The sequence below is a fragment of the Ascidia mentula genome, chromosome 5, assembly GCF_947561715.1.
Source record: "Ascidia mentula chromosome 5, kaAscMent1.1, whole genome shotgun sequence".
Taxonomy (NCBI): Eukaryota; Metazoa; Chordata; class Ascidiacea; order Phlebobranchia; family Ascidiidae; genus Ascidia; species Ascidia mentula.
Window position 1 is genome coordinate 2,292,071 of NC_138570.1, and position 23,943 is coordinate 2,316,013.

Consider the following 23,943-nt stretch of genomic DNA (forward strand, 5'->3'; position numbering starts at 1 on the left):
CCCCCCTGCTGGTCATATGATCTTCCAGGAGGCCCAAAAAGTCCTTGCTCTGTACAGTCTCATCCAGGAGCAAATTTTTTTTTTCAACTTTGTAGAATTTTAGGTCCCTATGTAAGTCACAAGACCCATCAACGGTCATTGGGAAACAAGCGGAACAGTCCCTAGATGCATTACAGCCGAGGGCCTTGAACACAGGATTTCTCCAATCTAATACCCATATAGGTCCTTAAGTTGCCAATAAGTGTTTTGCAACGCTGCTTCTCTATTCCTAATTTTTGGGGGAAGTTGCACCATTGCAATCGTCTGATCATTAAATGAATGCAGAAAACCAGGTTTGAGGTCAAAACAGCAGATCACAAAAGTTAAGCTTATGACAGTATAAAATGGTATATTGGGCATCGGAAAGTGTCTTGATGTAATGAACGTCAAGAAAACGGACAAAAAAAAGTTTTGAAATACCCGGATATTGCAACTTCTTAAAGACTTATTACAAGCATGTGGCATATTGGTAAACCTAACACTTTGGAAGAATTTTGAGACATTAACAAAAATTTCATAATTGTTTCATTTACACAAAAAATGCAGATTCGCCTTGGGATTTGGTCAGACGAGCCCAAACTAAACTTTTGCAAAAAATCAACTGTTTTTAGTAGTGTGTAAACTAACCATTCTATTACCGTTAAAGACTTCCATAAAAGAAAAAGAACGAATACAAAAGAAATTGAATTGAACTTGTGGTTATGTGTTTGTACAAATGTAGCGACTACATAGGACACAACATGCAGATCAATCATGTATGTACAACTTTAGTGCTGCTCTTGTTTTTTCTTCCCTTTTGTTTATGCCATCTGGGCCATGTACGCCGCCGGGGCAATCGCATCAACTGGCTCCATGTCATCAACAAGTGGAATTTTCTGCACATCTAGAACTCTTGCAGGCTGAATAATTGTACAAGCATTAAAGTTAGCTTAAAATATATCGACATTTTACTTGATATGACATATTTGTATTTTCTTTTTTACCAACAAGTCGTTTTTATAACAGAAACATTGCAACAGTTTTTAGACCGTCAAACACATAGAATTTAAACAAAACAAAATATCTGAAAGTATTTACTCACAGTATAAACGTGGGTATGTTGAACAGAAGCTTGTTGCCAAGCAAGTGTTGAGATTGGGCCGGCAATTCTTGGCTAAAACAAAAAAAAAACTTTGTGCACATGAGCATTAATAAATAAGCAGTAGATTTATGCTGGGTTGCAAACTGCACAAAAGTTTTAAAAGGGTCAGCTTTGTGGAAATGTGTTTGTGATAAAAAATCAACTTTTTCTATTAAACAACATCGGAATAGTCCATTGGTGTTCATTTAACTCTAAAAATCCAATATGTTTTTTATCAGCTGTAATACACAATATTTTCTTACTGTTTTTCAAAACATAAATCACAAGAAATATAAACTGATATTTAAGAAGGATATAGCCGATGGTAGAGAAATATCCTGACAGAAACACATCAAGGAATATAGAGATTGTAAATAAGTGGGGGTAGGGTAGTTATACCTCCATCTGAATGTCCTTGTAGCATCTGTAAAATACAGATGTGAAGTAGGATTTCAGAAGGAGGATAAAAACCAATGTTCCGATGAAAATGGCACCACAACCAGCTACCCCCATATTGCGAATACTTTCCAGTAGGGTGGAATTCTTTTCCTCCAATATCTGCAATTCAACGGTAAAACTTTTTGAATTCTGTTCATAAAATTCTGTTTCATATACACAGAAAATGGTTTTTAAAGGCAACATACTTCAAGAATACCAAGGTATATTGCTTTCCAGAAAATACAGAGAATGACGATCAACAACAAAAAACCAAAAATAACCAGAACTCCAGACAAAAACATGGGTAGCAGTAAGCCAGCACTTTTCTGATAAAAGTAAAATATTGTTTGTCAATTTTACAAGCAATTATCTGAAATAAATTGTTTTATTTATACACATAAATAATGATTAAGATTTTTGTACTTACACTTCTGATGCCATGAATAGCCAAGGATGCAAAAACCACAACAAGAATATCAGCAAATAAACTGGCAAGTTTTACTGAAAAAAAAAGAGGATTAGAATAGTCAAATTACAATCAAACAGTTGTGAGAAAACCAGAGTTACAAACATGGCATTTTCCTTCTTAACTCTACATCCACACAATGTCAAGTGTTATTTAACCAACAATAATTGTGTTTACTGAAAAGTATGAGTGAGAGACACATGTTGATTGGTATGAAAATATTTTTTTTAGATCATTTTTACATCAAGTTTTACACAGGTAAAAACTTTCATTCTAAAAACATAAAAACGCAACTTTTCTGAACAAATAACAGAATACAAAAATCACCATAAAAATGTTAATAAATATGACAAAAAGTAAAAATATCTACCTGTGTTGCTAGAATGGTAGGAATAGTAAGGGTCTCCATTGGCCAGTTGAACAACACTTCCCATTGCTCCAAGACACCCAAAAACCTGACGAAAAACACACAAGAAAAATTAGGTTTAGTGACTTAATTTCCATTGAGCCAAATAATTCATTGAAATTAAAGTATGTTTGTATTTATTTGATTCCTAATAAATGAAATTATAACCTGCAATACACAGAAAAATACCCTTTGCACTGGCTTTAAAACATGACCACAATGGAACAGGAAACAGCACAGTTTAGCATGTTAAGTGTTACCTTAACGAAACGTACGAGCCCATCAAACCTTATACGACATAGCAGCTGGCACAAATTGGTAACTCTAAAAACGTTAGTTTGAGTAGAGGTAAACAGCGTGAAGCACCATAACTCCAAGAGCTTTGCCCGATTATTTCTTCCATTTCGCTATTTATAGTTATAAGTAATAATGGCTTGTAGCAGGGCATCGATTTGTGTCTTTTTCACCATTCTAAGTGTTCGACATGGGCGGCGTAAAAATGTTAAATTACAGGTATGCAGTACCATGAACAGACCAATGCTACTATCCATAAATTCATAAATTGAATTACTATAATAGCTAAATTAGGCCTCACATATCGGTCACGCCAATCTTGCAACATTCACATCGATTGTACTCGTTTTTTTCAAGATTGGACGACAACGATTTTCCTTTTGACATGTAGTTGACAATTTTTTGCCGTAGATGCTGGTGGCAAAAGTGGTTCGAAGACGTTGGTGCCAGTATCAGTTGTTTAAATGTAAACCGCAAACAACTATTTGGGGAGAAATTTGTAATTCGAGTCACTATTAAACAACAGCATTCAACTGAACGATTATGTAGTGTTGAAAACTTATGCCATCATTGTTTGCTATGCCGAGACTCCCACCCAAAACAATTTTGTGTGTTTAGATGTCTAAATAAATGCACGGCAACAAATTTTTGGACAAAATTCATGCAAGAAACAGCCAGCACTTGCTTTAACCCTTATCAGCCACAGCAAATCAGCGCGTGATGTTTCAACCTAACCATTGTTTCCAAACATGGAGCATTGTAACGGAACAAATGGCATTCTTACTACACATGTTGCATTGTTACAAAACAAGTATACCATTTTTCGTTCAATCAAAAAAGAGACAAGGAAGCTTCTACAATATGGAGGGATTTTAATTGTTTTGTCATTAATTCAACGTGTTTTCTAAAATTATGTTAAGTACAAGAATCCTGTAATTGAAATAAGGCTCTGGTCGTTCTCACGTGTCAGTCACCAGATACGTCAATTTTGCACGCACGACAATTTTTCTCAAGATGTTCGACACGCAATAAAAAATCGACGCACTGGCTTGTAGTATCTATGAACGCCCAACTTACCACATAGATGATGGCCAAGGCCATTGTTCCAGATCTGATGTTCATGCAGCAACAGCATGTCGGTGACTTTGCCATCTTCACTTGCGATAACTTTAAACACGTAGTATCGTTAAAAAGATTTGTACCTTGTAAATCTGCAACATAATAAACACCGTAAAGCAGTGGTTCTCAAACTGTGGTACGCGTACCACTAGTGGTACGCGGGAGCTTTTCAAGTGGTACGCGATTTAGTCTACTCTATACAATTTGCCGCACTTTGCAGAAGCCAAAACCGCTGCAAATACATGATGTCGGTTTTCTTTATTGTGCATTTGTGACGCAATGGTATCAACGTGAAATTGTTGCACTGTTAAAGTAATTCTGACATCGTGTATTCAACTGTGCAACAGATTCATGTTGATACTATTGCGTCACAAATGCACAATAAAGAAATCCAAGCAACTGGTGATATTGGCTAAATTGTTATTCATTGGTGTTATGTCATAACAGTCATGGTATAGTAATACGGTGGTACGCAGTGTATTAAAAAACAAATGAGCGGTACGTGATTGGAAAAAGTTTGAGAAACACTGCCGTAACGGTAATATGTTGCAGTGCGATAAACAAAATGAATAAATGACAAACAGACACAACTGCAATGTCGAGCCAGCTTCGCAACAACGGTTAGAACCGAAACTAATTTCTCAACTCAACAACCTCTACATTCCCGCACAAACACAGCCGAAATAAAATTAAACCAAAGAGACGAGTTTTTCTCAGTTGCCTGAGCTCAAGAGAAAAACAGCTCGAGCATAAACACACTCACTCCATGCGCAGGCGCACACGCGATTATGACGCAAACAACTGAAATAAGAATAAAGTCACCTGCCCAATGTAACAAGCAAGGCATCCCTTCGTTTTATGTTTTTGTGGATATCATCCATGTTTCCTTGCAGTTACATGGAATACTTGCATTAAAATTAAGTAGGGTTCACATTTTACTCTTTTTTTTCTTTTTTTACATTTACTTTCGTTGATTGCTGTCGATAGACTTTGAGCTGTCACTCAAACTACTTGCAAGTAATACGTGACTTAAAACAATGAACGTATGGGGACCGGCACACAGCAACATTTACTTGACATAAATTAGCTAGTTCGGCCCCTGCACCATTGCAACTAATTAGGCTATTTGGACCGGTATTTTCCTATAAAAGCCCTTTTCTCAAAGAGCATTGAGAGATGGAAACAGTGCCTGGAGAGGTAAAAACGCGCACATGTGGAAAATTCTCTGCTGTTTCTTCTTTAACACGCGTAGGTTATTCCAAGGTAGAGGATGTATTGGTTCCCGTCTGAACAGTCTGGATTGCGTCACGTGATTTTGCTTGGGCACTGTACAGTCTCCGACAGTCTGGTGATCCGTATCTCATTTGGTTGGAATGTGTGTGTTTTTATGCGGCGAAGTTAGAGGGCCACAGAGCACAAACGCCCTTTCATGTGAAGTTTTGCACTTGGTGGCATAAAATGGCAAAAAATAATTGATTAGTTTTGTAATGCGTCTCAAGATCACAGTTGCTGAGAAGCATTTATAATAATGCCTACTGATACAGACTGTACACTCTGTAATCCTCGGTTGCTATTGCCTTCAGCATTTCCTGCCTTCTGCTGATTGCTAACCGCTATACTGTCATACAGCCGTGTTATATTTAATACTGCGTCATGCACGAATATGCGGTTGCAATTAATTAAACCTGGTGACAAACACAATTGACACGCGTAGCCCACGAAGGTGGTGGGTGCAGCATGAATAATAGATTGGTTTATGATATCTAGATCACTGGTAGCAAATGGTTATAACATATCTAAATTCTGATTTATTCCTCGATTTTAAAACTGAGTTTTGAAAATGGATCGTTACATGGCTTATAAAGCTGAATTATTAATGAACCAACTGCAAAAGCTACGTTGGTGTAGAATTAATTGGCAAGGATTGATAAAAGTGACAGTATATTTATTTTTCTAAAGTTTCGAAACACACATACACACTCATATACATTTTGAAAATACGAAACAGTAGTAAAATATATGTGGCATATATAGCAGCTGTACAGAGGGTGAAAGTTGAAAACAAAATACACGTGAAGAAACATAAGGGCAGAAATGTGAAAAAAACTTTACAAAAACACAAAGTGGTGTAGCAAAAGCATTATAGCGAGGAAATTCTTTCAGACTAACTGCTGGAAAGTGCCTTGATACAGATAAGTCACATGAAAGTTACACAGCAAAAAATAACTTTTCCTTGCTGCCAAAACCATTGCGAGTTCTGACAGTACTGACGTCATTTTTCTTGGTCATTATTGTCTGCAAAAAACACAGTTTGTGTCAACGAGATATGAAGATTAGCGGTATGTTACTGAACGTTGCAAAATTTTGAGAGTTTGAACGCCTCCGTGTAGCGGACGGAAAACTGAAACGTTTCGTGATATCAAGAATAATACACTGGGCGAAAATTATCTCTTGGATTTCCAAACGCCTATAACAGAATATGTTAAACCCAGTTTATAAACCACTCCAATCGTTTCCTCAACACAAACACTGCCCCAGAACGTTACCATGGAAACGAAACGTTACCATGGAAACGAAGCGTTTCGAGTCAGGATCTTCTGCAATATAAAGGTGAGGTTTACCTAGTTTTTTGATGAGTGAAAGCGCGTCGCGAATCAGCAGCCCTCCGACTGAGGACTTGTACCGCCCGGCGGGAATCCCCTCCTTCGAGCAAATCCTCTAGTGTGAGTCCAAGGAGAGGGAGAATTTTTCCCATTCGCTCTGCGCAAACACAAACTGTGAGAGTGGTTCCTGTTTGAAGCAAGCCCGTTTTACGACCTAACAGTCCGTGGTGAATGTGTAACTGACGCCTAAGTAAATACAGATAAGACGTATCTTGCTTCTGTGACTCTATATTACGTTTCTACGCATTTGAAATAGTTTAATTTTTCCTCTAATAATAGAAATCGGTTTCACTTTCCCCTATGAATACAAACTGACAAAATAAACATTTACCAAAATTCTGGGGTGGTTTCAATTTGCAAAGATGCTGAAAACCTTTTTTATTGTTTTATATAAAAGTGATTTTGAAAACAGAGACTGCTGCGTACCTTCCACTATTTGCGTCGCTATCTTAGTGGCCAACCTTGTGATTTCTTTGGTTTCGGCAATGCAAACCTAAACAGAAAGTGATATAAAGATATATGGATGCAAAAGATTCAACATTTGTCGGTCAATTGTGAAATCGGAATATTGTTAATCTAATAACAACAACAAAAATGAAACAAAATTATTGACGTGGGTAGACATCGATGCACTGCATGGTTAAGATAACTGCGAGAGGGTGTACAGAAGTGGGTACAGGAATATTCTACTCTGTTCTGGATCACTGGCCAAAGACTGAGTCTCCATGTGGTTGTAACAGGATACAACCTTTTTAAAGCAATGCTACAGGTCACTAGACCAACGCACAGGCTTTCGCACACAAGCACTCGATACCCTTATGTTGAAAATTAATAATCTACACAACATTCTCTTCATTCAAACGTTTTAGGTTTAAAACAAAACGTTGTTGCTGATGGTAATTCCATGAAATGATATAAATTGTTTTGATCAAGAACCTTGTTATCAATGCTCATGTGATGAAGGGCTTCGTATTTTAATGTTAACTTTCAAACATGAACCAACCTTACACCATAGAGGCCATAAGGTGTAAGCAGTCAACTAGCAAATAAGGCTTAGCTGCATGTAGATGTATGTTTCATGCCGCTAATACAACTTTTGATACTTGTGATAACTTTTTTTACAGGTTAAGTGCACAAGTGAGCAACGCAAAGGGTATGAATAAGCCATTAGGATGTACCATACTATGCGCTAAACATAGCACGATGATCATTTTCGAAGAATTTAAGTGCCAAATTCGGCCCGCTTGTCGTGTGCTTTGCACCTCTGGTTCAAACCAACATAAATTGTAACGTTACAAAATAAAGTAGGCAAGGCCGATCTTGTCCTCTGTGGCGAAACGATTAAACGCAACATGGTCAATGGACACTCTTTTGGCGAATACCCCACATGATTCTCACCTCGGCACTCTTCATTTCCGGCAAACATCCGCATGTTCCGGATCCTGGAGGAGAGGAGGAAAAGGACTGAGCCAGCGAGGATGAGGAGCACTAAGAAAAACAAACAAACGCATCTCTGTTTAAATGAGGTGAAGTCAATAACCCGTGGCTAACGGTTTTAGTGTCAACAAAATGGCATATATTCAAATTGTGAATATAAGGATTTTCACATTTATCTTCATGCTGAGAGGTAGCTGTTCAATTTGTAACTTTCGACGTATTTCTCAGGAAACTATTTTCTGTATCTTTAACGTCCCTGATGCTTTATATACGTATATGTACATATAATGCCTTCATTTATGTCACAAATAGCCAAACCCAACGGCTTAAGCAATGCAGAAAAAAACACTGTATCAATCCATGCCTTGCGTCCGGGTATCTCGCAACATTCCTCTGCCACGTCCGCATCACATCTCAGTGTCACATCTTGAAGGTCAACGATCGCTGTGGCGTTCGACCTCTGCATGAAAGCGACCACAGACCCCGAGTAATCGACCTGAGCCGCCGAATGCTTAACCTGAGTGGGTACTTGCTGGCAGTCCACCATTACAGTCACCTAAAAATAACAAGTTCGTACATTAAAGCTCCAAAAAACACCGAATATTTGAATCGCAAAGAATGTTTTTTTGCAACTAAGGGAATGGGTACCAGCCATAAAGAAGGCCGAGGTTCGGTTAAAAGCAATTGTTGTCTGCAGAAAATGCGAATTTAAGGTCTATGCATTATTGTTAGATATTTATTGGGTCAAACGTTCCATAAATGGTGAAAATGTGCATGTTTCGACCAGCGGCACTCACCCCGTTGGCGTCAGCCAGTAGCTCGAGCTTGTGGAACCTACGATTGAAGAGTTTGGCAACCATCGGGCCTCCGACTAAGGATGTTTGGACACCGGTTGGAGCGGACCTCGAAGCCCGGGAAATTATGATGGATTTCCTGTCGCCCTGCGTACGAGGACGAAAAGAACAAATATTGTTGCGTTTTTTACCGTCGACAGTAAGTCCACCGAGTTAACGAAAAATTAAACCGAAATCAGCGCTGTGAGATTCTCGAATGTGACAGACTATGAATGGCTCACAGTCACGTGCAAATCGACGCGATTCACGAATATTTCGGTTTCAATGTGGAAGTTTTCGTACAGCCAAATAACACGTCTCTGATTCCAGCAACACACGAGAACGTGCGGCAACAAACTCACGTCAAATGATACAGAGAAGAGGGTTGAACCAGCTGACGTCACCACGTTGAACAGCGTCCAAGTTTGTTTGATTGTCTTTCCATGCATTCTGAACGTGGCGATGAAGGCGAATTCCATGGGAAGACCGCTCGGCAAATGCTGCCTGTAAAAGTATCCAGTTTTACTCAAAAGTGAATTTGTCTGTTGCTGTTAAGTGTGAATGTGATTCCACAATCCAAAATTATGGTTGGCGTTTTCTGTAATACTTTTTTGACCATAACCAACGACTGCCCACAAAAACCTTTTGTGTGAAACTTTTTGTAAGGTTTGAAATGAGTTTGTATTTGGCATTATATATTAATAACAAAGGTTAAGCGGGCAACATTGTCGCTGTAATGTGACAATAAACACAGAAATCGTTTAACAGAGAGGTTATCGGCTTTGCCTGCTCCCACAAAAAAATCACAACAAAATCACCCCAAGCCGAGACATTTTCGGAAACTCCAACGTGACCATAAATATACAGAAACGTCTTGTGAAAGAACATACACGGACGTGTAGTCAACCAGGAAGTTGCGACAAAAGTTGTGGCTTGGGAGATGCCCGTGGGGAAAATGGTATTCGATCTCGTTCATCGTCAGGAATGTTGCATCGCAACATCATCCTCACGAAGAATATTACTTCGCTACCCGAGGGAATTTCAATTCCTCTTTCGCACTAATCTATGGCAGCTTCTGCGGGGCTAGAGTTCTGCGTATTGTGCGCATTTTCATCGCCCATACTGTATGCTGGATACGTTATATGTCGTGTACATATTATTACGGTTTTTCTGGTTGTTTACCATACGCGTGGCACTTTCTGCTTCAGAATCAGAAAGTTTAACTATGGATGTTGTTCATCAATACAGCATGTTACTACAACTGTTGGTTGTTGGAATGTTGCCACACACAAACACAAACCCCATGGCTGTGGCCGTACAAGACGATTGTTTTTGCCAATTCCGTGCCTCCAACATAGATTTTCAATCGCATGGTTTTAAACTTAACCAAAATCCCCCTTTTTTACATAAGCCAACTTAACGGTCGAAATCAGTGTTAATTTTACACCTAGAAATCCCCTCCGAAATAGACAAAAGGCAAGGTTTCTTCCACACAAACGTCACAATGGAGCCATTCTTACGTGGTAGACATAATGGGGATGGCGCCAGATCGAATCCGCATTGATTTCACATTCGCGTTGCTCCCTTTTCGTGGTTTGCCAAGTCGAACGGAGCGAGAACTCGGTCTTGCTCCCATAGCTTCCAGGAAATCCACGCCTGAATGAGCAGGGATCACGTGGTCAGGCCGGTCAAGCGTGGCGACAAGGAAGTATTTTTTTGATTTGAATGTTTTTGAATCGTTTGAATAAATTTAGTTGGTAAATACCATAATAACGGAAACTTTGGGGTCTAAGACAAACACATTTCGTCAAGTTGTTAGTCTTAAATACCAAGCTGACCGATTTTAATCTGAAAATAAATGTTTACGTGGTCTGTGGTATAATTATACATAAGGTGGAAATTGTCAGAGCTATGTAACAAAAAGGGATTAATTCCCAAAATTACAAGGATTGGTAAATACCTGTAGTTTTTTTGCCTTCACGTCTAATTGCTGGACAGGTAGCGTTGGTAACTCCGCTTATCATGTCTGTGGTCATAATATACAGAATAGTTAAACTTTTTCGTGAGTAATACATTGGATGAAACCAGTGGTGGAAATAAAAATATTTCCCATCGATTTACTTTCACGAAAAAATCAACCAGAAAGTTCTACGAAGAAAATTAAAAAGGTTTTTTCTTGGAAAAAAGTTTTGCTTACGTTTTGGTGGAGTTCTTGAAGTAGCTGCTGTCATCGTTGTTGGTTGTGACGGAGATGATGGACCCGAAAAAAGACCGGCAGGTTTTCTTATTGAACTTCGGATAACGTTCGGTTCTGTAAACAATTGTGTTTATGACGTCACAGTACATACCCAATTAACTGGTTTCTTTAGAAAGGAAATTAGGAGTGAAACATAACATGAATTGAATGAATCGAGTTCCCAAAATGGGTTGCAAAAATTTACAAATTTCACACAAAATACAACATTTAACTGTAATATCTAGAAAATAAATATATAAATATTGGATGACTGTCCAACAACAACTAAAGATCGTGGAATTTTATTTAATGGAAAGAGGAACAAGCGAAAAGGTTTGGGAGCCTAGGGATAATGCGCTATATGGTGCAACTATATTGCAAGATCAAGATATTTGTTGGGTTATTTGCTTACGTTGTCTACTGCTGGAAGGTGTGGGGGGTTTTCTTGCAGGTAGTTTGCTTGTGGTGATCGGTTCCACCGTCCCGAAGTCGCTGCTGCCACAGATCAACCTCGTAAGACGACCTTGGAATTTCCTGGTTGAACTGTAATCGTCTGCAACACAGTAATATCAATGTGACAAAACCTAATGGAAAACGTAACTCTTCACACGAAATGAACAAATGGATTAAAAAATATAAAAAATAGATGAATTAAAATCTTTTGTGTAAATTAAAATTCTTCCTAAAATCTAAAAGTTGCTTAACACGAACACCACAGTCTCCATCAGATTTAAATCAAAGAAAACTCGTTATAACTTTTAATTAAAGCATTTCTGTAGTATCAGACTAAAGTCGGTCTCAGATGCACGCACAGGTTTTTTACTAACTTGTGTGTAAAAACAACAGAGATCTTCAAGTCTCGTCATCACCAAATTTGCAATTGCTTACTTGCATAGAAAACATGATCAGAATCAGGATTGGAGGCGAGAATTCCAAGTTCACTGAGAGCAACTTTTCCAATTCCGATTGCAAAAATCCTCCAGCCCTGGCTGTGCAGAGTTTGAACAGCCTGAATTTTGAAAATTTGTTGACATTTGTTAAACTGCTGTTTTGCTAAAAAAACTGCTTTTTTAGTCGTAATGGATACGCTATAAAAAAAACGTATTAACGTAGATACTATTCAGATATTTGCCAAGAGTTAAATTCACGTCTGCGAAGGCCCTTTTAGCGCATAGTTTGTTCGTAAAATCATGTAAAATATCCGAAACGCCACTGTGTTATGACTACTTTATATATTTGTAAAGGACTATGTATCTTACGTCAGCTACACGTTCCTGATCCTGGGGTCTACCATCTGTAATGACGATCAAGAGTTTGGTGGCGATGAGGTTTGGTCTGACTTCTGCATCTGCGTAACTCCGCGACACGTAACTAAAGACAAAGCAAAAGCATCAGTGACTATTAGGTTAATTATAAATTAGCATTTGTTATATAAATTAAGGTTAATTCCCATTAAGTCGAATATCAAAATAACTTTACGACAACACTTTTTTTCCCATTTAAGTAGTTACTAAAACTAATCGACTCACTGCTATTTTACCAAAATTTAAGGCAAAAGCACCTGCGCGAAATTAAACAATTAAAACATTGGGATCCAGTACATTTTGGCAAGAAGTTATTTTTGCAAGTCATTACAGAAAAACAGGTAAGTCCAACCAAGCACTTAAGATACGTCCAGTCTTGCAACTCACCGCAGCGCCTTCGCAGTGTAGGTGTCGCCAAGCCGCCACTTGAGGGCGTCAATGGCCTCATCCACTTCTTCCTTATCCTTGTGTTCTCCCATCACAATTTCTGTACGCGGCCACGTGGAATATTGCAAAACCCCGACCCTCACCACTTCGTCGCCGATGCGGAACCTGACGTAAACAATGTGATAGTGATGTAACAAAGTGTGTTAACTGTTCAGATTTGGTCTAACGTAAGTTGCAAAAATAAAAAAGCACTCCATATTGTTTTGTACTGTAACTGTTAAAATAAGGTGTAGTGTTTGAAGATATTTGTTTCATAAAATCTCCCACCGTATTTTTGTGATAACTTTAAACAATAATCAACTAATTTTGCTTTGCACATAAACATTAATTACAACCCCATCTTACTTTTCAGTCATGTTTTTCATGAAAGTCTTGACAGTTTTCCAGTTCTCATGTCCAACAGAAGTCGATCCATCCACCAAGAACATGAGGTCGGTGGCTGTGTTTGCACAATCTAATGAACAAGGGGTCGCATATTAACACTAAAAATGAGGTTGCTGCTTTGCAGGAGAACTTCCTGGAATGTGAAAATTTGTGAGTTTTGGTTCTCCAACCACATTGATTGGAACTCCTCTCTAGACCTTCCGGGTCACGGTTTAGAAGTACCCAGGACTAAAATCTACACGTCAAAAATTCAAGGATTACGTCGACTCCGCGTTGGTCCTCATAACTTGAGTATTTTTTCCAGGATATACAGGTAGAGTATCATATGCACGATACACTATCCACGGTGATTCGTGTACAACTAATGCATTCCTTACAATTGCAATATCAGTCTCATTTTTTAATTATTTCAACACGCAATAAAGAACCACGTACTTTTTTTAATTCATCCTAAGTAGAAATCCTACAATTAGTTTTTGCATCGAATATTTAGGTGAAATATTTTGCATCTTCTTACCGGGTTCGACTCGCTCGCAAACGTTCCTCAGCAGTCGGCTCTGGATCGTCGTAATCGCGTTGTAGTTCTTCACGTGGTACGTGTTGCTATGCGATGGTGTTGCCATGGTAGCACTGAGCGCACCCATGTTCGCCCGACCAACCCCAATCGTATAAACCTCAACGTCTATGAGAAGTAAATAAGTTAAAAAATGGTGTGGATTTGATGTCATGCCGTGTGATTGGAGAGGGTGGATTTGACACGAATGAGTAAAATGCGTCTTGATGCATTTGATCAAACTTTCAGGCGCCTTAAAGCAGAGGTCGGCAACCTCTGGAGAAATATTACCCTGACAAGTTTATTGAGAACAGATAAATTTATGCCTGGAGAAATATGTACCAGATGCCTGATTTGGACAAACAACTGTATCTCACAGTGTACATAACCATGTATCGTTTCTGAGGAAGCCGTTTCAAGGTCCGAGATCAGGTTTCAAGGAGATTGTAAATGATCAACTAAAGTTATATCAGTACAAACATGTTTACCATTGTCCCGCAGACGGTTGGCGGCCACGCTGACTTCGTCCTGTGCGTCGCCATCGGTAAACACGATCAAAACCTAAAAAACAAACGAGAATATACACATTCTTATCCGCCAGTGCGTTCTTTCCGCGACAAGGGCCCAAGTGTGTATTTGCCTGAACCAAATTCTATTGGACGTAGCGACCGTAACCAAGAAAATAAATCCGTGTTTGCTACAAAACCACCAATGTGTAGCATGGAATCAGCATCACACTGTTTAAAGTACGGTTGCTTTCAATCAGACCTTCTGCACCTGGGATAAACAAGCTGTTGGTGACGTTATTTGGCATCAATTGAACAGGGTGCGAAAACTATTACTGTGAAGAGCTGCGAAATCTAGTTACTTTTATCAAATGTCCACAACGAGTTTTCGCGCGACCACAAAAAATATACCTAATTTCTCGCGTCTCAAATAAGTGCATGGCCATTTCACTGCGCATCATGCAACACAGTATAACTGTGACGTAATAATGAAACAGTTTAAAACAAAACACCCAGTGAACAAGAAAACTTGTAGGCCTACTTGTGTTTACAATTTCAGCGAACCAAAGTGAAAAGCCTGGTAACACCGAAATTGGGTCGCGACCCACGATTTACTGACCCCTAACCTATGTGAATATTTCAATACATGAGCTGAATTTACCTTCGGGGCTCCACGCCTTGCTCCATGCTGATGCGAAAACCCGATATTTCTGATGTATTCGAGGGCGGATCCTGTGTGCGTTCTCCCAGTGGCGAACTGGATATTCCTGATCCCGTCGATCAATTCCTCCTTGCTCTCGTATTGGCCGATGTCGATCTCAGTGCGTACTTGTGACGAATATTGAGTCTGGAACGGTGAACAGTAACGGTTTAGTGCAGGAGTATAAGACTCATTTACTGCTATACGAGCATTAGTTACAGTTCCTTAACTAGTTTTTATGCGGACATAACATTTTTGCATAATAATTATTCAATCCATACTTTAATGTACATTTTACTTGTCAAAAAACGCGTAACTCCGGGTAAAAATTTGATTGTATAAATCTAGAAAATAAAATGCAGAACAGAGTTTACATACATTAGCAGTAGCAGTTTTCAAAACAATAAAAAATTGCCTCTGTATACAGTATACAGAATCTGAAGTCAGTTAGCGAATGTTCGAAACAACGGCACACAACATTCTACAGACAGTTCAACAATCCTTGGGCACCAAAGCGAAAGAACACGAGACTCTCAGTAATAATTAAACCCTCACCACTCCAATCTTTGTGTTGTATTCTCCAATCTCGAATTGTCGCACGAATGAAATCATCCATTCCTTGGTCAGTTCGAAATTATCTTCCCCAATCGAACTTGATCCGTCCACCAGGAAGATGAGGTCCATCTCACTCTCAGCACATTCTGAAACAGAACATCGAGTTAACTTCATGATATGATGCAACATTGGACATCTTAATCTCTTTTGTTCTGCGACCTCATCTTAAAAAACAACTTCTATATGCTAGGCCTCGATTGGAAGCCTTCACATTTAGACAATAACGCCTTTTTTACAAAAAGGAGATATTCTCGTTTCGAGACCCAAACATTATATTTTGCGTATTGTAAGGTGCCAGGGTGGGTTAACTTTGGGTGTGGGGGTGGCAAGTGAGATTGTAAGGTATTTTGAACCCCAGCAAAACTGTTTTACCAAAAGTAGTTTTAGTTGTTCTGAGTTAAAGGTTATTTTCAGCAGAGCTTGTAACAGGATGTACTGAGATTCTTCTTTTACAAATATTTCATTCAATTAATAACCGCACCTGGTTTTGTCTCCCTGCAAATCTCCCCAACCAAATCGCGACGGAAACGGTTTATTGCGTCATAACTGGCCGCTTCTTGGACGTGCGTGACCACTGGGGCGGAACCGATAACCTCTAGGGCTGATGTCCACGTGTCCCCGGCGCCTGAAAATTAAGTTTAATCAAATTTTATGAACAATTCAGAAGCAATCTGGATTAAATATAATCCGCATAACCTTAACCGCGTTAATTCGGTAAAACAAAATAGGTTAAAACATAAAAAGTTGAAAGTAGAATAAAAGGTTGTAACGAACCGATTGCAAATACATATTGGAGTTTAGCATCATCACGAAGGAGTTTAGCGGCTTGTTCAATGTTGTCGCCTGATCTGCCATCCGTGAGTACGATCGACACCTGGAACATTAAAAAGAAATGCAAGTGACGGTAGTTAAAAGACACACATTTTACAACGTTTCAATTTTTTAAAGGAATGTACATAGCGTCATATTAGTGTTTCATCACAACAACCAATGCTTTTTTCACGTAAATTATTCAATTTATTGAAATCACGTACAAATTGCCTTTAACATTTAGTTTGCAAACTGCGATGATCGCAACCTATTCAAAGTGAAATAAATTACTTTTGGTGCTCCAGCTCGACCTTCGTTCGCTTCAGAAAAACCCTCCTCTTTCATCTGACGTAATGTTTGTCCTGTGTAAGTCGGTCCTCCAATCAAATCCATCTGATAGATGGCATGCAAGATCTCCCGCTTGGTGGCGTGCTCTTGAAGGTCAAACTCGTGTCTGACGTCAGACGAATATTGGGTTAACGTCAAAGCTGTAAAAAAGAAGAGGCCATTACATAACACTACCTCAAATATTTGCGATGAATGTAAACAGGAAATTGTGTAAGCTGCAGACAGATGGCCACTGTTTCGACCTCAAAGGTCTTATCAGTGCAGCTGGTGTGACTTTTAGACGACTTTGCTGAGATAAGGAAATGTTTTATCAGTTTAATGTAAGTGAGGCACATTAAGCGTGACTAAATGAAAGCTACGCCAGACTAAACAAAATTCGAAACATTCTTTTATCCTGGGATAACTGTTCTATTTTCTCGACATCAATATGTTTCAAGTTTGTTATTCTCAAGGTTCTTCACTCCGATGCTCTCAGATCCATCCACCAGGAAGTGGAGATCAACCTCCTTGCAACACTCTGTATGGAAAGGGGGTTCGAGTGATAATAAATTTGCAGTTTATATGATTCGAGTTAAGCCAGCAATAAAGTCTGGAGCAAAGCCTAAATATGAAATAAACAGATAGGGGCTGGCATAGCACGCCACTACAACACAATATAAAGTACAGTCGCACTGCTATTTTTACTGAATTTACAGCTCTGGCAAAAACAAAAAAAAATAATGAACAATTTATATTTCCAAAAATTGTAAGCAATGCGAAATGGTTTAAATTTATAAGTTGGCCAACCTAGTTAAGCTTGCACACAGATGAGAGACACCAGCTTGCTGTGCATCCGCTGGATACCGAATTCCGATCTGAAAAACAATTTCACTGGTCAATAAATACCGATGTAACTACAAACATAATTTCCATTTTCTGTTTAATGTTTGGTGTCTGTTAAGCACAAAAAATAAAGTTTGGCTGCAGTCTACTTGAAATAACTTGGCGGTGCACCTGTGTACTTTTTATTAAGGGTACTTTATACGTTAACCTACAAGCATGTTTGGTGTAAAGTTTGTTTAGCGTATTCTCATTGTAACATCATCTGCCTACCTGCTCAGCACCCTTTGCGGCCACAGTGACGTCATCTTGCGATTGTCCGTCGGCGAGAGTGATCAGAATACGAGGAACGTTGTCACGTGATTCGGAGAAGACGCTGTTGATGGTGAAGTCGATTGCTCTACCGATGTTGGTTCCGCCACGCTGGTACCTGAAATATACAAAATGTATTTGACTTGTAATAGAAACATTTACATTCCATGCATGCATAAAATTAAGCTTGCGTTGTATCCCTGGCCTGTTTGATAGCATTGTGCATCATAGTACACTTATGTTCTGTTTCAGTTGTCAATAAGCATTCTGCAACGCTGCTTCTCTATTCCTAATTTTTGGGGGAAGTTGCACCATTGCAATCGTCTGATCATTAAATGAATGCAGAAAACCAGGTTTGAGGTCAAAACAGCAGATCAGAAAAGTTAAGCTTGTGACAGTATAAAATGGTATATTGGGCATCGGAAAATGTCTTGATGTAATGAACGTCAAGAAAACGGACACAAAAAAGTTTCGAAATACCCGGATATTGCAACTTCTTAAAGACTTATTACAAGCATGTGGCATATTGGTAAACCTAACACTTTGGACAAGTATTTGAGACATTCATAAAATTTTCATAATTGTTTTATTTATTTTTTATTTATTGTGTTCACTGCAGCGACTTGGACAAAGCTCGGTGTTTGTGTATTGACAACGACTTGAGCTGCGGCTCTGAATGATCGCTCATACTTGATGGTGATTGGGATAGTGTCCGCGAGGCGCCGGTCTTGCAAGCCTTGCAATAAGGTAATGTACTTTTAAGGGCCGCGTCAGCGGAGTTGCTGTAGGCACCATCGCCCAGTGTCTGTAGGGCGTAAACAAATTCACGTGCGGATTCGCCAGGTAATTGCACGCGCCTTATCAGCTCGGCGCGTTGACGCTCTGCGTGTTGACCAGTAGCCCTTTGGCGCAATGCGCGTTCTTTGAGGTCCTTGTAGGAAACCTCGAACAAGTTTGCGTCTTTTTCTTGTATTGTCCATTTCAAGTCGTTGTCAATGCTTGCCAGGAACAGGTGTCGTTTCATTTCTTCTGAGGCCCCGACGCTCGTACAATATGACTCAAATACATTAAAATACTGTCCTAGGTCAGCTCCCGGCCGTAAAGGCGGAGGTTGCATTAAAACATTAAAAGCCATTGTTAAGAAAAACCAACCTTTAAAATATCATAAAACCAAAATACACGTAGGGAGTCTTCCCAGTAAAACCAGCCGGGTGTGGTGACAGGGTCCTGGCGTGCTCGCCAAGTTGTTACGGAATTATTTCGGCAGCTTTGTAATTAAGCGGTTAGATGTTTTTGGGTGGCGATGTTATCCCCCAATTAACCCTTCTACCTAATTCGGTACTTTGCACAAAACTGCCTCCCTAATTCTGATACTGCCCAGAACCCTGCAATAACGGCTCACCACAAAGCCAAAGTAACCCAGGCTGATTTAACTTATTGGACGTCGTGTTCAACTATAAAACGAATAAAAACAGTACAAAATACCACTGGCCAAGATCTCAATAATCCACAACACCGTGAAAGAGATGCTCACTACACGACGCCCAGAAGAAGACTCGCTAGATTTAGGGAAATCCTTCGCTACACCGCAATCACCAACCAATCAGGATGCGCCTTCTCGACACGCGGCACATCCGGGGCATAAGCGGAGCGTAAAATAATAGGAGAGGGGAGACGAAAGTAATAAAATAGTGTGGTGAAAGTGAAGTGAGAGACTTAAAAGCGATATACGTGCGTAAAACAATATAATAAATAAGTGGTAACAACGAAAGAAAACAGTGAAATTACAAGGTGCCAGCAAGAAAGGTGAAAACAATGAAATACATACAATAACTAACAAAAGTGAAAGGTGACGTGAAGGAAAGAAAATTCGTAACACATGCATAAAATTAAGCTTGCGTTGTATCCCTGGCCTGTTTGATAGCATTGTGCATTATAGTACACTTATGTTCTGTTTCAGTTTCCAATAAGTGTTCTGCAACGCTGCTTCTCTATTCCTAATTTTTGGGGGAAGTTGCACCATTGCAATCGTCTAATCATTAAATGAATGCAGAAAACCAGGTTTGAGGTCAAAACAGCAGATCAGAAAAGTTAAGCTTATGACAGTATAAAATGGTATATTGGGCATCGGAAAATGTCTTGATGTAATGAACGTCAAGAAAACGGACACAAAAAAGTTTTGAAATACCCGGATATTGCAACTTCTTAAAGACTTATTACAAGCATGTGGCATATTGGTAAACCTAACACTTTGGACAAGTATTTGAGACATTCATAAAATTTTCATAATTGTTTTATTTACACAAAAAACGCAGATTCGTATTGGGGTTTGGTCAGACGAGCCCAAACTAAACTTTTGCAAAAAATCAACTGTTTTTAGTAGTGTGTAAACTAACCATTCTATCACCGTGAAAGACTTCCATAATAGAAAAAGAACGAATACAAAAGAAATTGAATTGAATTTGTGGTTATGTGTGTTTATACAAATGCAGATCAATCATGCATGTACAACTTTAATGCTGCTCTGTTTTTTCTTCCCTTATCTTTATGCCATCTGGACCATGTACGCCAGGGGCATCGCATCAACTGGCTCCATGTCATCAATAAGTGGATTATTTGGCACATTTGGGACTCTTGCAGGCTAAATAATTGCACAAGCATTAAACTTAGCTTACAATATATCGACATTGAACTTGATATGACATATTGAAACCACAAGAAATATAAACTGATATTTAAGCAGGATATAGCTGGTGGCAGAGAAATATCATGACAGAAACACATCAAGGAATATAGAGATTGTAAATAAGTTGTGGTAGGGCAATTGTAACATACGTCACAGAAACCAGCGTTTGTATTGCGTAATGTTTTGCGTGTGTAACATACGTCACAGAGGCCAGCGCTTGCATAATCCCACAATGTGACCCAAATGATTGAGCCATCGAATATTCTCGAGTAAAGTGATTCATTCAACATCCTGTTTACCACATAAAATGTCCTCCTATGCTTATGTCACATCACACCTATGTTCTTGTATTATATTACTTCAAGCGCCTCATGATATCACGTGACATTATTGACCAATCAGCTCTCATAATGGAGAGCGTTAAAAAGCCCAGGTTAGACCGGTAAATTCATTCTAATTCTAATTCTAATTCTAATTCTAATTCTAATTCTAATTCTAATCCATTCTAATTCATTCTATTGGATTCTATTTTGCTGGCATCCTATCAACGTTGTATTGAAAGTTGTAATGTACCGTCGTAATGAAGAAGATAACAGAAATGAATACAATTATTCGGGAAGAGATCTTGGTTCTGGGTGCTTTATAGAACGGGGCAGAAGCAGGTTCAACCATCAAAGAGACTCAATAACCGCTCAGGCCATCGAGACCCTGTTAAATATCTCTGAGACCCTTAGAGTTATTTACACAATATACCTCCATCTGAATGTCCTTGTAGCATCTGTAAAATACAGATGTGAAGTAGGATTTCAGAAGGAGTAATAGAATCAATATTCCGATGACAATGGCACCAAAACCAGCTACCCCCATTTTGCGAATATTTTCCTCACATTCATACTCGTTCAATTGCTGCAAATCAACAGAAAAAAATTTTGAATTCTGTTCATATTTAATTATGTTTCATGTATACAGAAAATTGTTTTTAAATGCTACTTACTTCAAGAATAAAGGAGTATATTGTGTTCCAGTGTATACATAGAATAACAATTACAATCGAAGAACCAACAATGGTCAGAACTCCAGACACAAACATGGGTAGCAGTAAGCGAGCACGTTTCTGATAAAAGTAAAATATTGTTTGTCAATTTTACAAGCAATTATCTTAAATAAATTGTTTTATTTTTACACATAGTGATTAAGATCTTTGTACTTACACTTCTGATGCCATGAAAAGCCAAGAATCCAAAAATCACAATAAGAATATTAAAAATCAAACTGACAATGTTTTCTAAAAAAAAGAGGTTTAGAATAGCCAAATTACGTTCAAACAGTTCTGAGACAACCAGAGTTACAAACATGGCATTTTCATTCTTAACTCTACATCCACACAATGTCAAGTGTTATTTAACCAACAATAATTGTGTTTACTGAAAAGTATGAGAGAGACACATGTTGATTAGTATGAAAATATTTTTTTTAGTTCATTGGGTTTTTTACATCAAATTTTACACAGGTAAAAACTTTCATTCTAAAAACATAAAAAGTTTAAAAACGCAACTTTTCTGAACAAATAACAGAATACAAAAATCACCATAGAAATGTTGATAAAAATGACAAAAAGTAAAAATATCTACCTGTGTTGTTAGAATGGTAGTAGTAAGGGTCTCCATTGGCCAGTTGAACAACACTTCCCATTACTCCAAGACTACCAAAAACCTGACAAAAAACACACAAGAAAAATGTAGTTTAGTGGCTGAATTTCCAACGAGACAAATAATTCATTAAAATTAGAGTATGTATGTTTTTTCTTGATTCCTCATAAATTAAATTATAACCTGTGATACACAGAATATGACTTTTTGCACTGGCTCCAAAACATGACCACAATGGAAAAAGACACATCACAGTTCAGCATGTTAAGTGTTACTTTAACGAAATGTATCAGAGCCCATCAAACCTTACACCACATAGGCATAGGCGTCGATTTTTTAACGTTTTTGTAAAATATTAAGGGTGACCTTTCCAGGTTTTAGAAACACGCAAAAAACATTTCGTCAGTCCTATTACCGCAAACATAGGCAAAACGACGCAAATGTCGTTTCGTGTCACTTTGTTTTTACACCAAATCATGTTGTTGTAGTACTAAGTTTTAAACACTTTAATTACGGACCCCCTTGCTGAAAGCGGGACATTTTTGTTTCAATAGGTCTATTGCAGATTTAGTATTTATGACGTTACAAACAAATCCATTACACAACAATGCCGATTCTTATAATTCTGCCAAAACAACTACTGCGCTACAAAGCAATCCACGAGACACTTGTGTTCGTCATGATAGTGACTGTGAGCAGGTCGTTTGAAACCAGCTTAACGCATGTATGTGGTTTTTTTGACAATAAATTTTAATTTTGCCGAAATCCAGGGGTAACAATACACACGTTGTCATCCCTGTTTGTTTGTGAGGGATGACATGTCACCCCAGCCACCCCTAAATCAACGCCTGCACATGAGGGCTGGCGCGTTCAAAGTTTTGTTAACTGGCGATTTTTTTTGTCAACTAACATCCCTCTGGTCACAAACCACAAACTGGTAGCTCTAAAATTGTCGAGTAGAGGTAAACGGCGTGAAGCACCACAACTCCAAGAGCTTTGCCCGCTTATTTTCCGTTTCGTTATTTATATTTGTAATGGTTTGATTTGTAGTATCTATGAATGTTCCATTACCGCGTAGATGATGGCCAAGGCCATTGTTCCAGTTCTGATGTTCATGCAGCAACAGCATGTCGGTGACTTTGCCATCTTCACTTGCGATAACTTTAAACACGTAGTATCATTAAAAATGTTTCTACCTTGTAAATCTGTAACACAATAAACACCGTAAAGGTAGTATTTTGCAGTGCGATAAACCAAATGAATAAATGACAAACAGACACAACTGCAATGTCGAGCCAGCTTCGCAACAACGATTTCAACCGAATAAAATTTCTCAACCCAACAACCTCGAGTTTTATCTCAGACAATTGAAATACGGCCGAGTCCACACTCACTCTTTGCGAAGGCGGATTCTTTGTTTGTTTTAATGTACCAAGCGTATGCCCACAAGCCGGCGTATAATAAAACAAACAAAGAATCCGCCGGTGCAAAGCGTGAGTGTGGACCCGGCCTAAGAATAAAGTCACCTGACCAATGTAACAAGCAAGTCATCTCTTCGTTTTATGTTTTTATGGATATCATGCATGCTTCCTTGAAGTTACATGGAATACTTGCATGAAAATTGCATTGAGAGATGGGAACAGCGCCTGAAGAGGTAAAAACGTGCACACGTGAAAAATTCTCTGCTGTTTCTTCGTCAACACGCGTAAATTTCTTCCAAGATAGAGGCGTTTAACAGTCAGTCTCTTATAAAAGCAGT

At 38.7% G+C, this 23,943-nt stretch overlaps 2 protein-coding genes across 3 annotated transcripts; both read right to left on the reverse strand.

Moving 5' to 3' along the window:
• Positions 1-368: 368 nt before the first annotated feature.
• On the reverse strand, positions 369-23,363 carry LOC145903367 (uncharacterized). 2 transcript variants are annotated; one of them, XM_082991446.1, is made up of 7 exons: positions 23,256-23,363; positions 22,167-22,248; positions 2,025-2,098; positions 1,804-1,923; positions 1,559-1,717; positions 1,121-1,192; positions 369-938 (listed from the first exon to the last, which is right to left on the reverse strand). In XM_082991446.1, exons 1-7 carry the CDS (start codon positions 23,328-23,330, stop codon positions 840-842), a joined length of 681 nt encoding a protein of 226 aa, XP_082847572.1. In that variant the 5' UTR covers positions 23,331-23,363; the 3' UTR covers positions 369-839. The 2 variants fall into 2 exon arrangements, with proteins under 2 accessions (XP_082847572.1, XP_082847570.1); XM_082991444.1 differs by lacking the exons at positions 22,167-22,248; positions 23,256-23,363 and adding exons at positions 2,434-2,518; positions 3,841-3,970.
• LOC145903704 (uncharacterized) lies at positions 5,811-18,873 on the reverse strand. The gene is made up of 25 exons (XM_082991832.1): positions 18,464-18,873; positions 17,811-17,967; positions 17,536-17,572; positions 16,662-16,858; positions 16,335-16,434; positions 16,042-16,185; positions 15,501-15,646; positions 14,907-15,092; positions 14,228-14,300; positions 13,704-13,868; positions 13,148-13,256; positions 12,743-12,907; positions 12,311-12,422; positions 11,940-12,060; positions 11,464-11,604; positions 11,013-11,126; positions 10,776-10,841; positions 10,336-10,471; positions 9,178-9,319; positions 8,780-8,923; positions 8,347-8,538; positions 7,944-8,033; positions 6,972-7,038; positions 6,504-6,642; positions 5,811-6,177 (listed from the first exon to the last, which is right to left on the reverse strand). The coding sequence occupies exons 1-25, from the start codon at positions 18,871-18,873 to the stop codon at positions 6,171-6,173; spliced, it is 3,360 nt and encodes a 1,119-aa protein (XP_082847958.1). The 3' UTR covers positions 5,811-6,170.
• Positions 23,364-23,943: the final 580 nt, after the last annotated feature.